The 23077-nt window shown below is 39.0% G+C and overlaps 1 protein-coding gene across 1 annotated transcript in view; it reads left to right on the forward strand.

The window, feature by feature from the left end:
* LMNB1 (lamin B1) overlaps positions 1-23077 on the forward strand; it is a 70638-nt gene that overhangs the window by 29098 nt on the left and 18463 nt on the right. Inside the window, exons 3-6 of the mRNA XM_060093299.1 lie at positions 5553-5709; positions 6353-6478; positions 9479-9649; positions 11069-11194. Of these exons, the coding sequence (XP_059949282.1) occupies positions 5553-5709; positions 6353-6478; positions 9479-9649; positions 11069-11194 (580 nt within the window). The remainder of the gene's footprint in view (positions 1-5552; positions 5710-6352; positions 6479-9478; positions 9650-11068; positions 11195-23077) is intronic.

Here is a 23077-nt window from a genome sequence, read left to right on the forward strand (position 1 = left end):
TACATTTTTTCCCCTGTAATTGATTTCTAATGTCATAGCACTGTGGTTAGAAAAGATGCTTGATAAGATTTCAATTTTCTTAAATTTACTCAGGCTTGATTTGTGACCCAAGATGTGATCTATCCTGGAGAATGTTCCATGCACACTTGAGAAGAAAGGGTAATCTGCTGTTTTTGGGTGGAATGTCCTATTAATCTCAATTAAATCTATCTGGTCTATTGTGTCATTTAAAGCTTGTGTTTCCTTATTAATTTTCTGTTTGGATGATCTGTCCATTGGTGATCTGTCCATTGGTGTAAGTGAGGTGTTAAAGTCCCCCACTATTAATTGTGTTACTGTCGATTTCTTCTTTTATAGTTGATGGCAGTTGCCTTATGTATTGAGGTGCTCCTATGTTGGGTGCATATATATTTATAATTGTTATATCTTCTTGGATTGATCCCTTGATCATTATGTAGTGTCCTTTTTAACATTCTTTATTTTAAAGTCTATTTTATCTGATATGAGTATTGCTACTCCAGCTTTCTTTTGATTTCCATTTGCATGGAATATCTTTTTCCATTCCCTCACTTTCAGTCTGTATGTGTCCCTAGGTCTGAAGTGGGTCTCTTATAGACAGCATATATATGGGTCTTGTTTTTGTATCCATTCAGCAAGCCTGTGTCTTTTGGTTGGAGCATTTAATCCATTCACGTTTAAGGTAATTATTGATATGTATGTTCCTTTTATTTTCTTAATTGTTTTGGGTTTGTTTATGTAAGTCCTTTTCTTCTCTTGTGTTTCCCACTTAGAGAAGTTCCTTTAGCATTTGTCGTGGAGCTGATTTGGTGGTGCTGAATTCTTTTAGCTTTTGCTTGTCTGTAAAGCTTTTGATTTCTCCATCGAATCTGAATGAGATCCTTGCCAGGTAGAGTAATCTTGGTTGTAGGTTCTTCCCTTTCATCACTTTAAATATGTAATGCCATTCCTTTCTGGCTTGTAGAGTTTCTGCTGAGAAATCAGCTATTAACCTTATGGAAGTTCCCTTGTATGTTAATTGTCATTTTTCCCTTGCTGCTTTCAGTAATTTTTCTTTGTCTTTAATTTTTGCCAGCTTGATTACTATGTGTCTCAGCGTGTTTCTCCTTGGGTTTCTCCTGCATGGGACTCTCTGTGCTTCCTGGACTTGGGTGGCTATTTCCTTTCCCATGTTAGGGAAGTTTTCAACTATAATCTCCAAATATTTTCTTGGGTCCTTTCTCTCTCTCTTCGCCTTCTGGGACCCCATAATGCAAATGTTGTTGTGTTTATTGTTGTCCCAGAGGTCTCTTAGGCTGTCTTCATTTCTTTTCATTCTTTTTTCTTTATTCTGTTCCGCATCAGTGAATTCCACCATTCTGTTTCCACAGCAGTGAATTCCACCATTCTGTCTTCCAGATCACTTATCTGTTCTTCTGCCTCAGTTATTCTGCTATTGATTCCTTCTAATGTAGTTTTCATTTCAGTTATTGTATTGTTCATCTGTTTGTTTGTTCTTTAATTCTTCTAGGTCTTTGTTAAACATTTCTTGCATCTTCTCGATCTTTGCCTCCATTCTTTTTCCGAGGTCCTGGATCATCTTCACTATCATTATTCTGAATTCATTTTCTGGAAGGTTGCCTATCTCCACTTCATTTAGTTGTTTTTCTGGGGTTTTATGTTGTTCCTTCATCTGGTACATAGCCCTCTGCCTTTTCACCTTGTCTGTCTTTTTGTGAATGTGGTTTTTGTTCCACAGGCTGCAGGATTGTAGTTCTTGCTTCTGCTGTCTGCCCTCTGGTGGATGAGGCTGTCTAAGAGGCTTGTGGAAATTTCCTGATGGGAGGGACTGGTGGTGGGTAGAGCTGGCTCTTGCTCTGGTGGGCAGAGCTCAGTAAAACTTTAATCTGCTTGTCTGCTGATGGGTGGGGCTGGGTTCCCTCCCTGTTGGTTGTTTGGCCTGAGGGTACCCAACACTGGAGCCTCCTCGGGCTCTTTGGTGGGGCTAGTGGCAGACTCTGGGAGGGCTCACGCCAAGGAGTACTTCCCAGAACTTCTACTGCCAGTGTCCTTGTCCTCAAGGTGAGACACAGCCACCCCCCCCACCCCCCCCCACACCCGGCAGGAGACCCTCCAACAGTAGCAGGTAGGTCTGGTTCTGTCTCCTATGGGGTCACTGCCTCTTTCCCTGGGTCGCGATGCGCACACTACTTTGTGTGTGCCCTCCAAGAATGGAGTCTCTGTTTCCCCCAGTCCTGTCGAAGTCCTGCAGTCAAATCCCACTAGCCTTCAAAGTCTGATTCTCTAGGAATTCCTCCTCCTGTTGCCGAACCCCCAGGTTGGGAAGCCTGATGTGGGGCTCAGAACCTTCACTCCATTGGGTGGACTTCTGTGGTATAAGTGTTCTCCAGTTTGTGAGTCACCCACCAGCAGTTATGGGATTTGATTTTATTGTGATTGCACCCCTCCTACTGTCTCATTGTGGCTTCTCCTTTGTCTTTGGATGTGAGGTATCATTTTTTGTGAGTTCCAGTGTCTTCCTGTCGATGATTTTTCAGCAGTTAGTTGTGATTCTGGTGCTCTTGCAAGAGGGAGTGAGAGCACATCCTTCTACTCCGCCATTTTGAACCAATCTACCTGCATCTTATTTATGTATGTATGTATGTATGTATGTATGTATGTATGTATTTTTGCGGTACGCGGGCCTCTCACTGTTGTGGCCTCTCCCATTGCGGAGCACAGGCTCCAGACGCGCAAGCTTAGCGGCCATGGCTCACGGGCCCAGCCGCTCTGCGGCACGTGGGATCCTCCCAGACCGGGTCATGAACCCGTGTCCCCTGCATCGGCAGGCAGACTCTCAACCACTGCGCCACCCGGGAAGCCCTACCTGCATTATTTTTAATGAATGAAAAATAATAATACAACTAGAAAACTATGACATCAGTTATGTTCAAGATGTTAACTTGCTGCTTGGCCCACGTTTGTCCTTGTTGTGCTTATATGGCATATAAAACTTACTGATTTGTGGCTTCTTAGCAGATGGAGACTTGTGTAAGCAAAAATTTTTTTCATGACCCATCTAGCTTCGGAAATTGGCAAGGTAATAGGGAGGACATCTAGGAATGTGAATTTTAGAGATTATAGAAGTGTCACAGTTATTTTTTCTTGTAGGAAAAGACGTGATATTTTACTCGCATAAAAAAAAGCAGAGTGAGTTTTTTGGGGGAGTGTATGGGGGATTTTCATTTAACAGTTATCAAAACACTCATTGTCTACAGGTTGTCTATACAGACGATAGAGGAATAATAAGTTGGCCGTTGCCCTCAAAGAGTTCTCAGTCTCTCAGGGTAGCTAAGTATATCCACAAATAGATAGGATCAGTATGGTAAGTGTAATATAAGTATGTGCCACGTGCAGAAGCAGTTTTTGACTCTCTTCTCTCAAGCCAGGGCGTATAAGGGGTTAGCTTTTATTTGTAATTTTAAGCACATTTCCAACTTCTGATGTATATTTGCTTAATTTGTTCAGTAATGTAAAAGTTACAACTTTAAGAAAGACTTTATAATGGAACAATTTATACTTTTACAGAGTAACAGTGGTATAAGTGACTAAGAACTTGACATCAGATTTCAGCTGGTACCATTGCAGGGCTGGAGGGTACCTATCACAATAAGATAATAGCATATCCTACTCATCCCCTTAGTCCACCACTCCTTGTCTTACCTGGTCTTTATTTTTGTTGAAGAAATCACCATATTCTAGCTATTTAGGTGTACCGTCCTAATTTTTGGCTTCTTAAATTTCCTACACTCCACAAGACCATTGCACAGTAATTTCACTTGTGCTACAACATTCTGAATTTGGAATCATGACATGTATTATTATCTATTAAGCCAATGAAATCAAACAGAACATACAGTAGCCAGTAAAATTGGTGTGAATTTTTTTTTTTTTTTAAATTCAGTATCCTTGGTGGGCCATTTTGGTTTCTGGGAAGCACAGGTTCACTCTCCTGCCTTGAGTGACCATGTTCAGAAGCACCACATTATGATCAGAGACTTAAATATTAGACAGTGGTGCAGTAGAATTTTTGTAACTGTTAAGTCAGTAATTTTGAGTAAGTAGCTTTTGTAAATATTGTGTAATTCTCTATTATGGTATTTTTCCCTGTCAGCTCTGGTCATTTATATAGTGAGGTAAAGTAATATTCCCTCCACAAGGACTGATTCTTTTCTATGGTTTTCCTAGCTTTCAGACCCAGCACTTGTATGAACTAGGCATTTTTGTTACAAAGTAGTGACTGTATGGAATTTTTTTCTCCCAACAGTCCATCCCCCCACCCTACCTTCCTAAACAAAGTCTTCAGGGAAAGGCTGCCATCTTGTGGTTTTTAAAAATACAGGATTTAAGGAAAAAATTATTGTGATATGACTGCTGAGGTTTTATGTGTGTATGTAGTTGTTGTATAATACCAAAATGAGTAAGAAATGAGTACTATTAAATCTTCTCTTCAAACTACCTTTGTTATCCTTTGGATAGCTCTTTTCTTCATTTTATTATAATATTACAATATTTTTTAAAAGTTCTGTTAACTAAAGATTCCTCTGTTAAGCCCACTCTCACACATCAGTAGTAGAAATACTTGTCTGTAATATCAGTTTTAATTAAGAACAGCTATTAAGAATTTTTATGTTATTAAGGCTTTTCCCATATGACTAATTAATGATAATGGACTTATTTGGATTAAAAAATACTGATCTTTAAAATATAATTATTTGATAAAATATACCCTAAGGAACCTTAATTTTATAATGTAGAATTCCATTTAATAAAAAGTGATATTTAGAAGTAGAAGAAACCTTAATTTGAGTTTCATTCTTGGGTAGTTAATAGTATAAACAGAAAAAATTAACTTTTCTTCAAAATACTAGGAAGCCCCTTATTTGTAGTTAAGGAAATTTTAAAATCACCTCTTATGTAAGAAATGGAAACTACTTGCAATCTTGGGGTCAGTTAATTCTTAGGTAATGTCAAAGGGGGGTCAGTTAATTCTTAGGTAATGTCAAAGGAGTTTCTATATATCATCAAGTCATAAAATTATTTTTTAAAGTAACATTTCATTTTCACTTATTTAATCTCGTTTATCTTGATTTATTTCTTCTGTACATCTTGTTTTATAATATTCATTGTATTTAAAAATAGTAAATTTCCATTTCTTCAAAAATGTTTTAGTGAAGCATATAAATGCCTCTTTATAGAAAAAGGAGGACTTGTGTTCTCCCTCAGAGACAACCAGGATTCTGGTATGTTGGGCCTATGGACATTTTAGACCTAGAGTCATTCCTAATCAGGGAAGGGAAATCATTGAAAGAGAAAGTTATTATTCACCAAAAACTCTAGATATAGTGCTCCTGAATTGCTCCTGTAATTTTAGTAGGTTATGGCAGCCTTTATTTAAATTGCCTCTTCTTTTATTTCCCCCTTAAGCAGGGAGGGAGAAGGCTTCAAGTCAGAGGTATAACTTGATTTCTTGCACTTTTTCAAATGTCTTGCAGTTATGCTAAGAAAGAATCTGATCTTAATGGAGCCCAGATCAAGCTTCGAGAATATGAAGCAGCTCTGAATTCGAAAGATGCAGCTCTGGCTACTGCACTTGGTGATAAGAAAAGTTTAGAGAGCGATTTGGAGGATCTGAAGGATCAGGTTGCCCAGGTAAGGTAAACTCTGCTCTTGAGTCGTATTTGGCAGGTTAATTGCCCCATCTGTCTTGATTGATTGATTTTGTAAAATTTATTTTACGCTTTTTACTTTAAAAATTTTATTAAGTTATTTTGGTGGGTGGTTCACCTGCAAGGATAGCCTTGAACTAGCTAACATGTAAAGCACCCTCACCTCTCAGTCCTTGTGTCTGGATTATGCAGATCTTGTTGCTGCTCTCCGTCCTCTGTGTTGTGCTTATGCTCATTCTGTTTCTTGCTCTCACAGCCTATTTCATTATTGTACCAAAATGCGAGGTAAGAAGAGAGAAGGTGTCATAATGGTGCTCTGCACACAGGAAAAAATGAAAGTGGTAGCTAATATCGTTAGTTTGAGTTTTGAAATGTAAGTCATAGGTTTCTGTTCATTCCCTGTTGCCGTTTACCAAATTAGAGAGGTGTTTTGATGTGACACTCTGTGGGTGGGACCAGCAGTTAAACCCACAGTTCTGTGATAAATGTTATCATGAGGGACTCTCATACATTAACAAATATATAGAAATTATAATACTTGATTTGATTCAGTCCATAGGTATCTATTAAATTCATTGCTAAATGGTTGCTGTATAATTTTCATTAATTCTTTTTCCTTATATTAGTTGGAAGCCTCTTTAGCTGCTGCGAAAAAACAGTTAGCAGATGAAACTTTACTTAAAGTGGATTTGGAGAATCGCTGTCAGAGCCTTACTGAGGACTTGGAGTTTCGTAAAAACATGTACGAGGAGGTAATTATATATAATTTTATTTTTTTTAAGGAATGGAAAGATCCCAAAAGGCTTTGTTATAAGCTATACGTATGAATAATGGGAAGAATTTTGTAGGCAAATTATTTAAGGCACTGTTGCTAAGACTGTGAGGAAGAACTCAGGGTGCTATGGTAAACTTAAAAGCTTTTACTTCCATCTAACTTAAAAAGGCTTGGCTACAGCTGTTAATTACTATCAACCTCTGCGTTTGTATTAGTTATATGTTTTGCCTAAGAAATTACTTCAAATTAACAAATTACTTCAAAAACTTAGTAACTTAAACCACAGACTTTTATTATCTCACAGTTTCTGAAGGTCAGGGATCTGAGAGCTGCTTAACTGGATGGTTGTTTCAGGGTCTCTCATGAGGTTGTAGTCAGGCTTTCAGCCTGGGCTGCAGGAACCGCTTTGGAGTTCATTCATAGGTTGTTGGCCAGAGGTATCAGTTCAGCATGGGCTTCTCTATAGGGCTGCTCATGATAGGACTCTTTGAGTGAGTGATGAGAGAGAGAGAGCAAGACAAGCCACATTAACTTCTATTAACTAATCCCAAAGTGATATACCCTCACTCCCCATCACACAGACCAACCAAGATGCACTATGGAAGGGAGATCACACAGCGGGTGAATACCGGGAGGCAGCAACCACTGGGGGCTGGTTACCCAGAGCACTTATAGTTATATATGTATATCTAACAGTATCATTTATAAGCCGTAACTTCTGGTTAAGCCTTGAGGGGTGAAGGTAGCAATATTTGCCAAAAAAGGAGTATACTGTAATACAGTTGAAGAAAAGGGAATATATATTTTCTCAAAATTGAAGAGGGTTGGATTTCACCCAGGTTAGAGAACATGCAGTTAAATACATAATGTTTTTAAAAGTAATGTAATTTTGAAAATGGTGACTAACAATGCTTTTGAAATAGAAATTTATTGTAGAAGTTAAATAATTTTTTTTTATTTGGAGAAAAAATAATATAATAAAAATCTGACCATTTTTATGACAATATAGTATTAAACTAGGTATTGTGGGGGCAAAGTGCACTCACTGGATAAACAGCCAGACTGGACAGTTCTTGAGTCAGTTTCCCATTTAAAAATGAAATATCAGCACCTGCTCTTTTTTCTTCAAGGTGTGGTGAGGATCAAAGTGGAATATTGTGTGTGATAGCTTCTTGTAAACTACAGTGAATGCTGTCATATAATTATTATTATCATTATTATTATTTTCAATGAATCTATTTATTTATTATTTATTTTTGGCTGCATTGGGTCTTCGTTGCCGCACGTGGGCTTTCTCTAGTTGCGGCGAGCGGGGGCTACTCTTTGTTGTGGTTCACGGGCTTCTCATTGCAGTGGCTTCTTTTGTTGCCAAGCACGGGCTCTAGGCACTCGGGCTTCAGTAGTTGTGGCGCACAGGCTTAGTTGCTCCGCGGCATGTGGGATCTTCCTGGACCAGGGCTTGAACCCGTGTCCCCCTGCATTGGCAGGCGGATTGTTAACCACAGCACCACCAGGGAAGTCCCTGTCATATTATTATTAACTACAGTTCTGCTTATAAATTGAAGTATCTTTATATTAAGTTGACCTACATTTTTGTTTTGTTTTGTTAAAATTGTCCGTGATCTATTATTTCTTACTTTTGACGCGGTGTGTACTCCTGCATCTTTAAACCAGGAGTTGAGTACTTTTTTCTTTGTAAGTCACTGATTTTACATAAAATGTTAAGTGAAAAACGGCGTCAGTAAAAAGTAATTTAGTATTTTTAGATTGTTTGGGTAGCAACTTTGAATTTTGGGGTTTTGCCTTTTTGAGAATGAATTTAAAATATTCCTCATTTCTTTTTTTTAACATGGAGAATAAAATTCTATGCAATAAATATACCTAAATTCCTTATTATGAACAGTTTAGGGGTAAGAAAGAGGAAGGAGAAAAACAGGAAGAAGAGGAAAGGAGGCAGAGAAAGGGCAAAATGATTAGTAGGTACTCAATATTTGTTGAACTAAACCTTTCATTTGCATATTTTCATGATTTAAGTATCATTCATGTCATCAAATAGATGTGAGCCTTGGGAGGTTAATGGCAGAACTGGAATTTGAACCCTGGTTTTCTGATTCTATCGAGTGCATCTTCCTCTGGTTAAGAGAAAAATGAGGAAGAAAAACTGCACGCTGTAATATGATACAGAAACATTTTCTTCTTATATCCCCCTCTTGTGGCCTCTTTAATTATTGCCATTAAAGACAGATCTGTTGTATTTTCAGAGCTAGAAGCTAGAATGAAAATTTTATCCTTGGACTTGTGTTCCTAGCCATTCAAGTTTGGATAGTTTCTTAAAACATAATGTGAAGGATTATGCCTATTATTTCTATTCTTTAATAGTGAATTGTCATATGTACTTGAGATAGCAACGTAATATTGTCAATAAGATTCTGTATCAATTGATGTTGATACCTTAACACTGCCAGCTGTTAGGATAAGTCATGTAAATTAGCTTGCTCTGTCTATTACATCTTAGTATGCCTAAGAAAAGTTTTATTATGTATAAATCTTCCAGTTGAAGTTTTGCTGATAAGTTTCTAACTTATCTTGTAGATTTTTTTCAGAGTTGTCCTTAGTATCATCAGTACAATTTAGAAAAATAATTACGTGCTATTCAGTGTACCTAGTTATCCACGATTGCATGGTACTTTAGTAAGTCTTCCAGCCATTCCTTGCCTTTAGAGAAATAAATAGGTGCGCTACTGAAAAAAACATAAAATTCCTAGGGCTTGAGATGCTACCATTTCTGTCATTAGTTCCAGCTCAAAAATCTTCTCACTTGAAAATGAAGGCAAAAAAGTATCTATTCACATACTTGCCCTAGGACAAAACATGAGGAGCTTGGTGTGTAATACTTCAGATGGCCTTGATGTCACTCAGACTTGTACCAGTGCAGCTATGGTAAGTAACTTGGTTTTATGTCATTTTTCCCCCCTAGGAGATTAATGAGACCAGAAGGAAGCATGAAACTCGCTTGGTAGAGGTGGATTCTGGGCGTCAGGTTGAGTATGAGTACAAGCTGGCTCAAGCCCTTCATGAGATGAGAGAGCAACACGATGCCCAAGTCAAGCTGTACAAGGAAGAGCTGGAGCAGACTTACCACGCCAAAGTGAGCAGACTCTTCTAGGGATGGCTTTACACACTTGAAGCCTTTGTTTCATAGTCTCCCTGAGAACGTGACTTGATGTTTGGTTTGTTCTAGTTTTCTTAAATGAATTCCCTTAGTCTCCATGAATATAAAAAATAGATTTTTTTTTTAAGAAAGCAGTTTTTTATAAAGTAAATGTTATTAGAGATTATTCAAAGAAAGTAGGGCTATTCCACTTTTATCAAAGGTAAGGTTTTTCTCTTTGTCCAACTGATCATTCATGTCAAGTCATATTAGTTAAACTCCAGCCATCTGAAAATAGCTTTTCCTTCAGTAACAAGTACTAATCTTGTTGGACTGCATCTAGTTCTGACTTCCATGTCATCATTGTACATAGGTTGTGACCACCACACTTTGGGCTTTTTTGAACAAAGGCCAAATGGACAGTGTCTGCAGTTTCCTCTGCCACTAATTATTCATTAAAAAAAGACTATAGAAACTTCTCTCTTGTATTAGGAGACAATGCAAAAATTTATTAAATCACTGAGTACGGGCTTTCATAGTAAATAATTTTAGCCCCATGTGTTAAATGTTACATGATTTGATTAAAAAGAGTTATTAGTGGAAGACTTAGAAAATTAGGGTCATAGAGGTGTTGAAAATAATTTCCATTGCATGGCCTCAAATTGTTCATGTTGCTTTAAATCCATGTTATGAAGTAGTAATTGCCTGGTGAGAGGGAGAGATCTTTTAATCCCTACATTTAGTTGTTCCGCACTTACTCAGTGCTGGCATTGTGCTGGGCAGTGACAGAGCTAAAGTAAGGATCAGTCGGTCAAAGAGACTCTGGCCTCAAAGGGAGCCAAGGAGGAGACATACATAAAAAATGTGCCTGAGACACATGCAGAACAGAATGCTGTGGGCATTTGGAGGAGCGGGATATTGTTTCTACCAGAGGAGCTGTTTTTTTGCTTCTGAAAGGAAGTGTGTCTGTTTGGTTTGAAATAACCTCTTAATTAGTACTTTCTGCTTATTGCTTTATATTCTGTATCAGATTTGGTGGGTTAGGGGTGTATGATGCTTGTTGTCCTACAAATGCCACCACAGTTAAATTGCTCCTGTTCAGTCTCCTTATTAGCAGTGTTATCTGAGATATTAGAGATATAATGGATGAAATATTGAAGCACTAAATTTTGGGTAAAGACCCAGGTATATCAGCATTGTTAAGCTCCTATATTGGGAATTGAGCCGAAAAGGCAGAAAGACTTTTAAGGTAATTCATAACACATCAGCAAACTTCATGATGCTTTTCCTGTTTCATCAACTAGTTACTGGCAGGGTGTAGGTTTGAAATGAGAAGCCTTGAGATGAATCATGGTTCCTCATTTGTTTGTTCTAATTCACTAGATAAAACTGACTATGGTCTGCTTCCTTATTTAGCTTGAGAATGCCAGACTGTCGTCAGAGATGAATACATCTACTGTCAATAGCGCCAGGGAAGAACTGATGGAAAGTCGTATGAGAATTGAGAGTCTCTCATCTCAGCTTTCTAATCTACAGAAAGAGGTAAGTAAGCGTGGGAGTTGTACTTGAAGGCCACTTCCACGGTAGTCTACCTGCTCAGCTCTGCCTGAAATCACTTTTCAGAGAGGATAGTATTTTCCTGAATTCTGGTTTCAGAGTGCTGTCCAGATTTTTTTCTATTCGTCATTTCATAAGCATCCTCTGAGCAGAGACCGTTGTTCCTGACCTAATAGATTACTCAGAGCTGCCCTTGAGGGTGCAACCTGCTGGCTTATTCCTTGGGTTTACCCCAGGTTTTCTGACCCATCCAGCAGCCTGATCTCCACATAGTGCTCTTTCCAACGTACTCTTTTTCATCCCATTTAGAAACCATAATGAAGAAAAACCTGCAGAAATTCTGTGTGGGTGGTAAATGCTTTGTGTTTCTAGACAAATTCTTTCCGTGCTTAGAATACCCAATAGTTAGTATCTTGGGAAGTAGCATCAATTTGCGTCTTAGTTAAGAATTTAGTGACTCATTGATTCATTGGCACGCCTGTTGCATGACTGTTACTGGTTGTGTTGATGGGTGCCTGTCAGTATGTGATGGTGGTGCACTCTGAGTGCAGTGTAAGCAGGTGTGGACACTGCCTGAAATCTGGTTTTTAGTCTGAGGGTGATGTCGATGTGCACACAAAGTACATATACAACCATATAAGAATGCAGAATGTTTTGATAATCTGCTCACCTTAATTACTCGGGAAGTAACTTAAGCTTCTGTTTTCCTTAAGGGAGGAAATTTTGTTGTTTTAAATTTTCCACATGAGTAAACTTTTTTATTCTTGATTAAGCTTTCTTTTTCTTTTGTTTTTAGTAATATTCTTTTCTGATTGTAAAACTGAAGACATTTATTGTAGGAATTTAGAAAGCAATGAGTTATGTAAAACAGGGTGATGTAAAAAAAATTAAAAAATAGAAGTTTTTACAATGCCTATCATGTGTACTTTATTACTCACAACGTAAATTTAAAAATTATTTTGGACCTATTTTGTTCTGATAGTATTTTGAAGTTTTCATGTAACAGTAGAGCTGGAAGGACAAGGAACTTTGAGTTCATTCAGTCTGACCACAGACCTGGGTGAGTTTAATGACCGGCCCAGAGACTGTAGGCTGATAAATGGGTTTCTTTCATAGTTCCCAGTTTTTCCCTTTACACCTCACTCTCTTCAAAGATTTTCTTTTAAGAATTTAACAATCTCACCACCTAGAGGGGTGGGATAGGGAGGGTGGGAGGGAGACGCAAGAGGGAGGAGATATGGGGATATATGTATATGTATAGCTGATTCACTTTGTTATAAAGCAGAAACTAACACACCATTGTAAAGCAATTATACTCCAATAAAGATGTTAAAAAAAAAAAGAATTTGGCCTTTCAGAGCATGCCTGTGAGAATAAGTGCATTCTAGAAAAAAAGAAAATAATTTAACAATCTCTTTTCCATTGCACCATTTAATAGGTACCTTTCCAAAAATAGTCCTGTCTGTTTTTACTCTGAGTTGACATTTACTACTTTTATCCATCTAATAAATCATATTCTAATTATCCCCTCTTCCTCAATTTTACAATTCCCTGTCTTTTGGGGGGTGGGGGGATGTGGCCGGTGCTTAATCCACTTGATTATGCTACCTATGGATGTTTTACAGATGAAGAGACTAAGACTTGCCTGTGGTTAAATAGTGGTAGGCTCTGAAATTTGGTAGCTACCTCTTCTGACTCAGGTCCAGGGCTGTTTCCCTGGTAGTTATGTTCCCATCTTTGCAAGTTTTTTGGTTAACTTCAGGTTAGTGGTTTTTAAAAAATATTAGGCAGGGCCCTGGAGGTTTTGAGGAGTTCACTCCTTAGGAAATAGGAGAGAAGCACCTCCTTCAGCCAGAATAGTTTTAAATTTCTATCTAAATTTCAGGGGGATGGGGAATGATCCTTTCATCTATTCATTACTGGTATCAGATTTTATGATAAATAATGTATCTTGAGGGATATCTCCTTTGGTTGATAAATTTTAACCTTAAAAAGATCACCAAAAAGAAAAAAGCCACATATTTTTTGTACTGTATATCTTAATTGTATTTGTTGTGGTGTCTTAGTTTCTTCATGCTGCATGTTAGGCCATAGAACTTCCTTTTTGGTTAAGTGACTCATGTTAGGGAAGTACTTCTTTAGTTATACTTAAAATTGACATAGCCTTTATTTTTTATTTAAAAATTATTTTAAACATCTTTATTGGAGTATAATTGCTTTACAATGGTGTGTTAGTTTCTAATTTATAACAAAGTGAATAAGCTATACATATACATATATCCCCATATCTCCTCCCTCTTGCTTCTCCCTCCCACCCTCCCTATCCCGCCTCTCTAGGTGGTCACAAAGCACTGAGCTGATCTCCCTGTGCTATGCAGCCGCTTCCCACTAGTTACCTATTTTACATTTGGTAGTATATATAAGTCCATGCTACTCTCACTTTGTCCCAGCTTACCCTTCCCCCTCCCCGTGTCCTCAAGTGCATTCGCTATGTCTGCCTCTTTGTTCCTGTCGTGCCCCTAGGTTCTTCAGAACTATCTTTTCTTTTTAGATTCCATATATGTGTTAGCATACGGTATTTGTTTTTCTCTTTCTGACTTACTTCACTCTGTATGACAGAGTCTAGGTCCATCCACCTCACTACAAATAACTCAATTTTGTTTCTTTTTGTGGCTGAGTAATATTCCATTGTATATATGTGCCACATGTCCTTTATCCATTCATCTGTCAATGGACACTTAGGTTGCTTCCATGTCCTGGCTATTGTAAATAGAGCTGCAATGAACATTGTGGTACATGACTCTTTTTTTTTTTAAAATTAGTTTCTGCTTTATAACAAAGTGAATCAGTTATACATATACATCTGTTCCCATATCCCTTCCCTCTTGTGTCTCCCTCCCTCCCACCCTCCCTATCCCACCCCTCCAGGCGGTCACAAAGCACCGAGCTGATCTCCCTGTGCTATGCGGCTGCTTCCCACTAGCTATCTACCTTACGTTTGGTAGTGTATATATGTCCATGCCTCTGTCTCGCTTTGTGGCAGCTTACCCTTACCCCTCCCCATATCCTCAAGTCCATTCTCAAGTAGGTCTGTGTCTTTATTCCTGTTTTACCCCTAGGTTCTTCATGACATTTTTTTTTCTTAAATTCCATATATATGGGTTAGCATACGGTATTTGTCTTTCTCTTTCTGACTTACTTCACTCTGTATGACAGACTCTAGGTCTATCCACCTCATTACAAATAGCTCAATTTCTTTTCTTTTTATGGCTGAGTAATATTCCATTGTATATATGTGCCACATCTTCTTTATCCATTCATCCGATGATGGACACTTAGGTTGTTTCCATCTCCGGGCTATTGTAAATAGAGCTGCAATGAACATTTTGGTACATGTCTCTTTTTGAATTATGGTTTCCTCAGGGTATATGCCCAGTAGTGGGATTGCTGGGTCATATGGTAGTTCTATTTGTAGTTTTTAAAGGAACCTCCATACTGTTCTCCATAGTGGCTGTACCAATTCACATTCCCACCAGCAGTGCAAGAGTGTTCCTTTTTTTCCACACCCTCTCCAGCATTTATTGTTTGTAGATTTTTTGATGATGGCCATTCTGACTGGTGTGAGATGATATCTCATTGTAGTTTTGATTTGCATTTCTCTAATGATTGATGTTGAGCATTCTTTCATGTGTTTGTTGGCAGTCTGTATATCTTTGGAGAAATGTGTATTTAGGTCTTCTGCCCATTTTTGGATTGGGTTGTTTGTTTTTTTGCTATTGAGCTGCATGAGCTGCTTATAAATTTTGGAGATTAATCCTTTGTCAGTTGCTTCATTTGAAAATATTTTCTCCCATTCTGAGGGTTGTCTGTTGGTCTTCTTTATGGTTTCCTTTGCTGTGCAAAAGCTTTGAAGTTTCATTAGGTCCCATTTGTTTATTTTTGTTTTTATTTCCATTTCTCTGGGACGTGGGTCAAAAAGGATCTTGCTGTGATTTATGTCATAGAGTGTTCTGCCTATGTTTTCCTCTAAGAGTTTCATAGTTTCTGGCCTTACATTTAGGTCTTTAATCCATTTTGAGTTTATTTTTGTGTATAGTGTTAGGGAGTGTTCTAATTTTATTCTTTTACATGTAGCTGTCGAGTTTTCCCAGCACCACTTATTGAAGAGGCTGTCTTTTCTCCATTGTATATTCTTGCCTCCTTTATCAAAAATAAGGTGACCATATGTGCGTGGGTTTATCTCTGGGCTTTCTATCCTGTTCCATTGATCTGTCTTTCTGTTTTTGTGCCAGTACCATACTGTCTTGATTACTGTAGCTTTGTAGTATAGTCTGAAGTCCGGGAGCCTGATTCCTCCAGCTCTGTTTTTCTTTCTGAAGATTGCTTTGGCTATTTGGGGTCTTTTGTGTTTCCAAACAAATTGCGAAATTTTTGGTCCTAGTTCTGTGAAAAATGCCATTGGTAGTTTGATAGGGATTGCATTGAATCTGTAGATTGCTTTGCGTAGTATAGTCATTTTCACAATGTTGATTCTTCCAATCCAAGAACATGGTATATCTCTCCATCTATTTGTATCATCTTTAATTTCTTTCATCAGTGTCTTATAATTTTCTGCATACAGGTCTTTTGTCTCCTTAGGTAGGTTAATTCCTAGGTATTTTATTCTTTTTGTTGCAGTGGTAAATGGGAGTGTTTCCTTAATTTCTCTTTCAGATTTTTCATCATTAGTGTCTAGGAATGCAAGAGATTTCTGTGCATTAATTTTGTGTCCTGCTACTTTACCAAATTCATTGATTAGCTCTAGTAGTTTTCTGGTATCATCTTTAGGATTCTTCTCTATGTATAGTATCATGTCATCTGCAAACAGTGACAGCTTTACTTCTTTTCCGATTTGTATTCCTTTTCTTTTTCTTCTCTGATTGTTGTGGGTAAAAGTTCCAAAACTATGTTGAATAATAGTGGTGAGAGTGGGCAACCTTGTCTTGTTCCCGATCTTAGAGGAAATGGTTTCACTTTTTCACCATTGAGAACAATGTTGGCTGTGAGTTTGTCATAAATGGCCTTTATTATGTTGCGGTAAGTTCCCTCTATGCCGACTTTTTGGAGGGTTTTTATCATAAATGGATGTTGAATTTTGTTAAAAGCTTTTTCTGCATCTTTTGAGATGATCTTATGGTTTTTCTCCTTCAGTTTGTTAATATGGTTTATCACATTGATTTGCGTATATTGAAGAATCCTTGCATTCCTGGGGTAAACCCCACTTGATCATGCTGTATGATCCTTTTAATGTGCTGTTGGATTCTGTTTGCTAGTATTTTGTTGAGCATTTTTGCATCTATGTTCATCAGTGATATTGGCCTGTAGTTTTCTTTCTTTGTGACATCTTTGTCTGGTTTTGGTATTAGGGTGATGGTTGCCTTGTAGAATGAATTTAGGAGTGTTCCTCCCTCTGCTGTATTTTGGAAGAGTTTGAGACGAATAGGTGCTCTTCTCTAAATGTATGATAGAATTTGCCTGTGAAGCCATCTGGTCCTGGGCTTTTCTTTGTTGGAAGATTTTTAATCACAGTCTCAATTTCAGTGCCTGTGATTGGTCTGTTTAAAATTTTCTATTTCTTCCTGGTTCAGTCTTGGCAGGTTGTGCATTTCTAAGAATTTGTCCATTTCTTCCAGGTTGTCCATTTTATTGGCATATAGTTGCTTGTAGTAATCTCTCATGATCCTTTGTATTTCTGCAGTGTCAGTTGTTACTTCGCCTTTTTCATTTCTAATTGTACTGATTTGAGTCTTCTCCCTTTTTTTCTTCATGAGTCTGGCTAATGGTTTATCAATTTTGTTTATCTTCTCAAAGAACCAGCCTTTAGTTTCATTGATCTTTTCTATTGTGTCCTTCATTTCTTTTTCATTTATTTCTGATCTGGTCTTTATGATTTCTTTCCTTCTGCTAACTTGGGGGTGTTTTTGTTCTTTCTCTAATTGCTTTAGGTGTAAGGTTAGGTTGTGTATTTGAGATGTTTGTTGTTTTTTGCGGTAGGATTTTATTGCTATAAACTTCCCTCTTAGAACTGCTTTTGCTGCATCCCATAGGTTTTGGGTCATTGTGTTTTCATTGTCATTAGTTTCTAGGTATTTTTTGATTTCCTCTTTGATTTCTTCAGTGATCTCTTGCTTAGGTAGTAGTGTATTATTTAGCCTCCATGTGTTTGTATTTTTTACAGATTTTTTCCTGTAATTGATATCTAGTCTCATAACGTTGTGGTCGGAAAAGATACTTGATATGATTTCAGTTTTCTTAAATTTACCAAGGCTTGATTTGTGACCCAAGATATGATCTATCCTGGAGAATGTTCCATGAGCACTTGAGAAGAAAATATATTCTGTTGTTTTTGTATGGCATGTCCTATAAATATCAGTTAAGTCCATCTTGTTTAATGTATCATTTAAAGCTTGTGTTTCCTTATTTATTTTAATTTTGGATGACCTGTCCATTGGTGAAAGTGGGGTGTTGAAGTCCCCTACTATGATGGTGTTATTGTCGATTTCCCCTTTTATGGCTGTTAGCATTTGCCTTATGTACTGAGGTGCTCCTATGTTGAGTGCATAAATATTTACAATTGTTATATCTTCTTCTTGGATTGATCCCCTTGATCATTATGTAGTGTCCTTCTTTGTCTCTTTTTAAAGTCTAATTTGTCTGATACGGGAATTGCTACTCCAGCTTTCTTTTGATTTCCATTTGCATGGAATGTATTTTTCCATCCCCTCACTTTCAGTCTGCATGTGTTACTAGGTCTGAAGTGGGTTTCTTGTAGACAGCATATATACGGGTCTTGTTTTTGTATCCATTCAGCTAGTCTATGTCTTTTGGTTGGAGCTTTTTTTTTTTTTTTTTTTTTTTGCGGTACACGGGCCTCTCACTGTTGTGGCCTCTCACGTTGCGGAGCACAGGCTTTGGTCGCGCAGGCTCAGCGGCCATGGCTCATGGGCCTAGCCGCTCCGCGGCACGTGGGATCTTCCCGGACTGGGGCACAAACCCGTGTCCCCTGCATCGGCAGGCAGACTCTCAACCACTGTGCCACCAGGGAAGCCCTGGTTGGAGCATTTAATCCATTTGCGTTTAAGGTAATTATCGATATGTATGTTCCCATTACCATTTTCTTAATTATTTTGGGTTTGTTATTGTAGGTCTTTTCCTTCTTTTGTATTTCCTGCCTAGAGTAGTTCCTTTAGAATTTGTGGTAAAGCTGGTTTGGTGGTGCTGAATTCTCTTAGCTTTTGCTTGTCTGTAAAGATTTTAATTTCTCTGTCGAATCTGAATGAGATCCTTGCTGGGTAGAGTAATCTTGGTTGTACGTTTTTCCCTTTCATCTCTTTAAATATGTCCTGCCACTCCCTTCTGGCTTACAGAGTTTCTGCTGAAAGATCAGCTGTAACCTTATGGGGATTCCCTTGTATGTTATTTGTTGCTTTCCCCTTGCTGCTTTTAATATTTTTTCTTTGTATTTAATTTTTGATAATTTGATTAATATGTGTCTTGGCGTGTTTCTCCTTGGATTTATTCTGTATGGGACTCTCTGCACTTCCTGGACTTGATTCACTATTTCCTTTCCCATGTTAGGGAAGTTTTCAACTACAGTCTCTTCAAATATTTTCTCAGTCCCTTTCTTTTTCTCTTCTTTTTCTGGGACCCCAGTAATTCGAATGTTGGTGCGTTTAATGTTGTACCAGAGGTCTCTAAGACTGTCCTCAATTCTTTTCATTCTTTTTTCTTTATTCTGCTCTGCGGTAGTTATTTCCACTATTTTGTCTTCCAGGTCTGTTATCCGTTCTTCTGCCTCAGTTATTCTGCTATTGATTCCTTCTAGAGAATTTTTAATTTCATTAATTGTGTTGTTCATCATTGTTTGTTTTGCTCTTTAGTTTTTCTAGGTCTTTGTTAAACATTTTTTGTGTTTTCTCCATTCTATTTCTAAGATTTTGGATCATCTTTACTATCATTCGTCTGAATTCTTTTTTAGGTAGACTGCCTATTTCCTCTTCATTTGTTGGGTCTGGTGGGTTTTCACCTTGCTCCTTCATCTGCTGTGTATTTCTGTCTTCTCATTTTGCTTAACTTACTGTGTTTGGGGTCTCCTTTTTACAGGCTGCAGGCTCGTAGTTCCCGTTGTTTTTGGTGTCTGTCCCCAGTGGCTAAAGTTGGTTCAGTGGGTTGTGCAGGCTTCCTGGTGGAGGGGATTAGTGCCTGTGTTCTGGTGGATGAGGCTGGATTTTGTCTTTCTGGTGGGCAGGACCGCATCCAGTGGTGTGTTTTGGTGTGTCTGTGAACTTATTTTGATTTTAGGCAGCCTCTCTGCTAATGAGTGGGGTTGTGTTCCTGTCTTGCTAGTTGTTTGGCATAGGGTGTCCATCACTGGAGCTTGCTGGTCGTTGAGTGGAGCTGGGTCTTAGCGTTGAGTTGGTGATCTCTGGGAGAGCTTTTGCTGTTTGATATTACGTGGAGCCGGGAGGTCTTTGGTGGACCAGTGTCCTGAACTTGGCTCTCCCACCTCAGAGGCAAAGGCCTGACACCTGGCTGGAGCACCAGGACCCTGTCAGCCACATGGCTCAGAGGAAAAGGGAGAAAAAAGGAAAGAAAGAGAAAGTGGCAGGGGGTGGTGGTGGTGGTGTGATGAACTGGGAGATTGGGATTGACATATATACAGTAATACGTATAAAATGGATAGCTAAGAAGAACCTGCTTTATAAAAAAATAAATAAAATTCAAAAATTCTAAAAAAAGAAAGATAAAATAGTTATTAAAATAAAAAATAAAAATTAAAAATAAAATAAAATTAAAAAGTAATTAAAAAAAGAAAGTAGAGAGCAACCAAACCAAAAAACAAATCCACCAATGATAACAAGCGTTAAAAACTATAGTAATGAAAAAAACAAAAAACAGAAAAAACAGACAGAACTCTAGGACAAATGGTAAAAGCAAAGCTGTAGAAAATCTCACAAAGAAGCATACACATACACATTCAGCAAAAGAGAAAAAGGAAAAAATTGTATATATCTATATATAAAAAAAAGGAAGAAAGCAACCAAATCAATAAACAAATCTACCAAAGATAATAAACTCTAATTAGTAAACTTAGATAAACGTAAAACCAGAAACAAATGAGATGCAGAAGGCAAACCCCAAGTCTACAGTTGCTCCTGATGTCCACCACCTCAGTTTTGGATGATTTGTTGTCTATTCAGGTATTCCACAGATGCAGGGTACAACAAGTTGATTGTGGAGATTCAATCCACTGCTCATGACGCTTCTGGGGGAAATTTCCCTTTCTCTTCTTTGTTCGCACAGCTCCTGGGGTTCAGCTTTGGAGTTGCCCCCGCCTCTGCGTGTAGGTCACCTGAGGGTGTCTGTTCTTTGCTCAGACAGGACAGGGTTAAAGTAGTAGCTGATTAGGGGGCTCTGGGTCACTCAGGCCGGGAGGGGGGAGGGGTACAGATGCGGGGCGAGCCTGCGGCAGCAGAGGCCAGCATGACATTGCAGCAGCCTGAGGCGCGCCGTGTGTTCTCCTGGGGAAGTTGTCCCTGGATCTCGGGACCCTGGCAGTGGCGGGCTGCACAGGCTCTCTGGAGGGGAGGTGTGGATAGTGACCTGCACTTGCACTTGCACACAGGCTTCTTGGTGGCTACAGCAGCAGCCTTAGCGTTTCATGCCCGTCTGTGGTGTCCATGCTGATAGCCGTGGCTCGCGCCCATCTCTGGAGCTTGTTCAGGTGGTGCCCTGAATCCCCTCTCCTCACATACCCCGAAACAATAGTCCCTTGCCTCTTAGGCAGGTCCAGCCTTTTTCCCGGACTCCCTCCCAGCTAGCTGTGGCGCACTAGCCCCCGTCAGTCTGTGTTCACGCAGCCAACCCCAGTCCTCTCCTTGGGATCTGACCTCTGAAGCCCGAGCCTCAGCTCCCAGACCCTGCCTGCCCTGGCGGGTGAGCAGACGAGCCTCTCAGGCTGGTGAGTGCTGGTCGGCACTGATCCTCTGTATGGGAATCTCTCCGCTTTGCCCTCTGCACCCCTGTTGCTGAGCTCTCTTCCGTGGCTCCAAAGCTTCCCCCCTGACCCCCCCCCCCACAACTCTCCCAGTGAAGGGGCCTCCTAGTGTGTGGAAACTTTTCCTCCTTCACAGCTCCCTCCCAGAGGTGCAGGTCCTGTCCATGTTCTTTTGTCTCTGTTTTTTCTTTTTTCTTTTGCCCTACCCAGGTATGTGGGGAGTTTCTTGCCTTTTGGGAAGTCTGAGGTCTTCTGCCAGTGTTCAGTAGGTGTTCTGTAGGAGTTGTTCCACATGTAGATGTATTTCTGATGTATTTGTGGGGAGGAAGGTGATCTCCACGTCTTGCTCCTCTGCCATCTTGAAGACCTTCCTGACATAGCCTTTAAAATGCTGACTTAGAGGGGCTTCCCTGGTAGCACAGTGGTTGAGAGTCTGCCTGCCGACGCAGGGAACGCGGGTTCGTGCCCTGGTCTGGGAGGCTCCCACATGCCACAGGGTGGCTGGGCCCGTGAGCCATGGCCACTGAGCCTGTGCATCCGGAGCCTGTGCTCGGCAACGGGAGAGGCCACAACAGTGAGAGGCCCGCGTACCACAAAAAAATAAATAAATAAAAAAATGCTGACTTAGAAAATATTTTTAAAGATTTATATATGATAGTGTTATTATGTTTTGGAATTAGGAGTTTCATATATTGCTTATAGCATTTCTTTCATTTCTATCTAGATATTTGACTTTGGCCAAATTAATTGGTTGGTCAGAGACTGAGTGGCAAAAGTGTCTCCAGTGGCACTTTAAAATTACCTCTACTTTTTGTTTTTCTAACACCCGAACTCTGGAAACTTCTGTTGCAGCTAGATCATAATAAACTGGTACAATTATGTTACATACTTTAAAACAAAGAAAACCCAAGACCATTAGAAACCAGTTAGTAGAATATTAACTCTATCTGCCTGTAGAGTTACAGGCAGAATCTTAACGGATAGTTTAGTTAGACCTCTTCCTTTTCCTAACGTGGATACCAGTTTAGTGAGGTATGTTACAGTTAATGGCAGAATCAGGAAGAAGAATCTAGGTCTGTCTCTCATGTTGTGTTCTTTATATTTCACTACAAAGCAGGTGTAGAGCAGCTATTTAAACTACATTTAACTATTTCTGTTTAAAATACAAAACGACTCAGTAACTTTAAAACTTATTTATACCTAGATTGTGATTTTTCCCTCTTAAAGAACTCTATAACATCAACGGTGGACAAATAGAGACATTTTGGTGTTTACAAATTGAGGCTCAGAAGTTAAGTCTGAATCTTGGGTGGTTTATGTTCCTTTAGATTCTACCTTGTTGCCTATCTGTTTCTCCCACATGGGAGATAAAAGTGAAGAGATTGATTGAAGAGGAGACGTTTTATTTATTTTTTGGCCACACCACGTGGCCTGCGGGATGTTAGTTCCCCGACCAGAGATCGAACCCGTGCCCCCTGCAGTGAAGTGAGGAATCCTAACCACTGGACCGCCAGGGAGTTCCCAGAGAGGACACATTTTACACTTCTTATATTTTCTTCCTCCAAAAAAAATAATAAGCCTGAGAGGGAGAAAAAATGGATTTCTCAGTTTATAGCCTGGCTTTTTGCAAATGCAGTTAAATGCAAGTTCTCTGAGGCAGGATTTTGTTTAGTATCACTCTTGAGATGAATGCCTGCATCTGATATAGAATGTCTCTGGATTTTAATAAATTGGTTGATTTTTTTTTTAATTAAAAAAATTTTTTTGGCTGTGTTGGGTCTTCGTTGCTGCACATGGGCTTTCTCTAGTTGCAGTGAGCGGCAGCTACTCTT

The sequence above is a fragment of the Mesoplodon densirostris genome, chromosome 3, assembly GCF_025265405.1.
Source record: "Mesoplodon densirostris isolate mMesDen1 chromosome 3, mMesDen1 primary haplotype, whole genome shotgun sequence".
Lineage (NCBI taxonomy): Eukaryota > Metazoa > Chordata > Mammalia > Artiodactyla > Ziphiidae > Mesoplodon > Mesoplodon densirostris.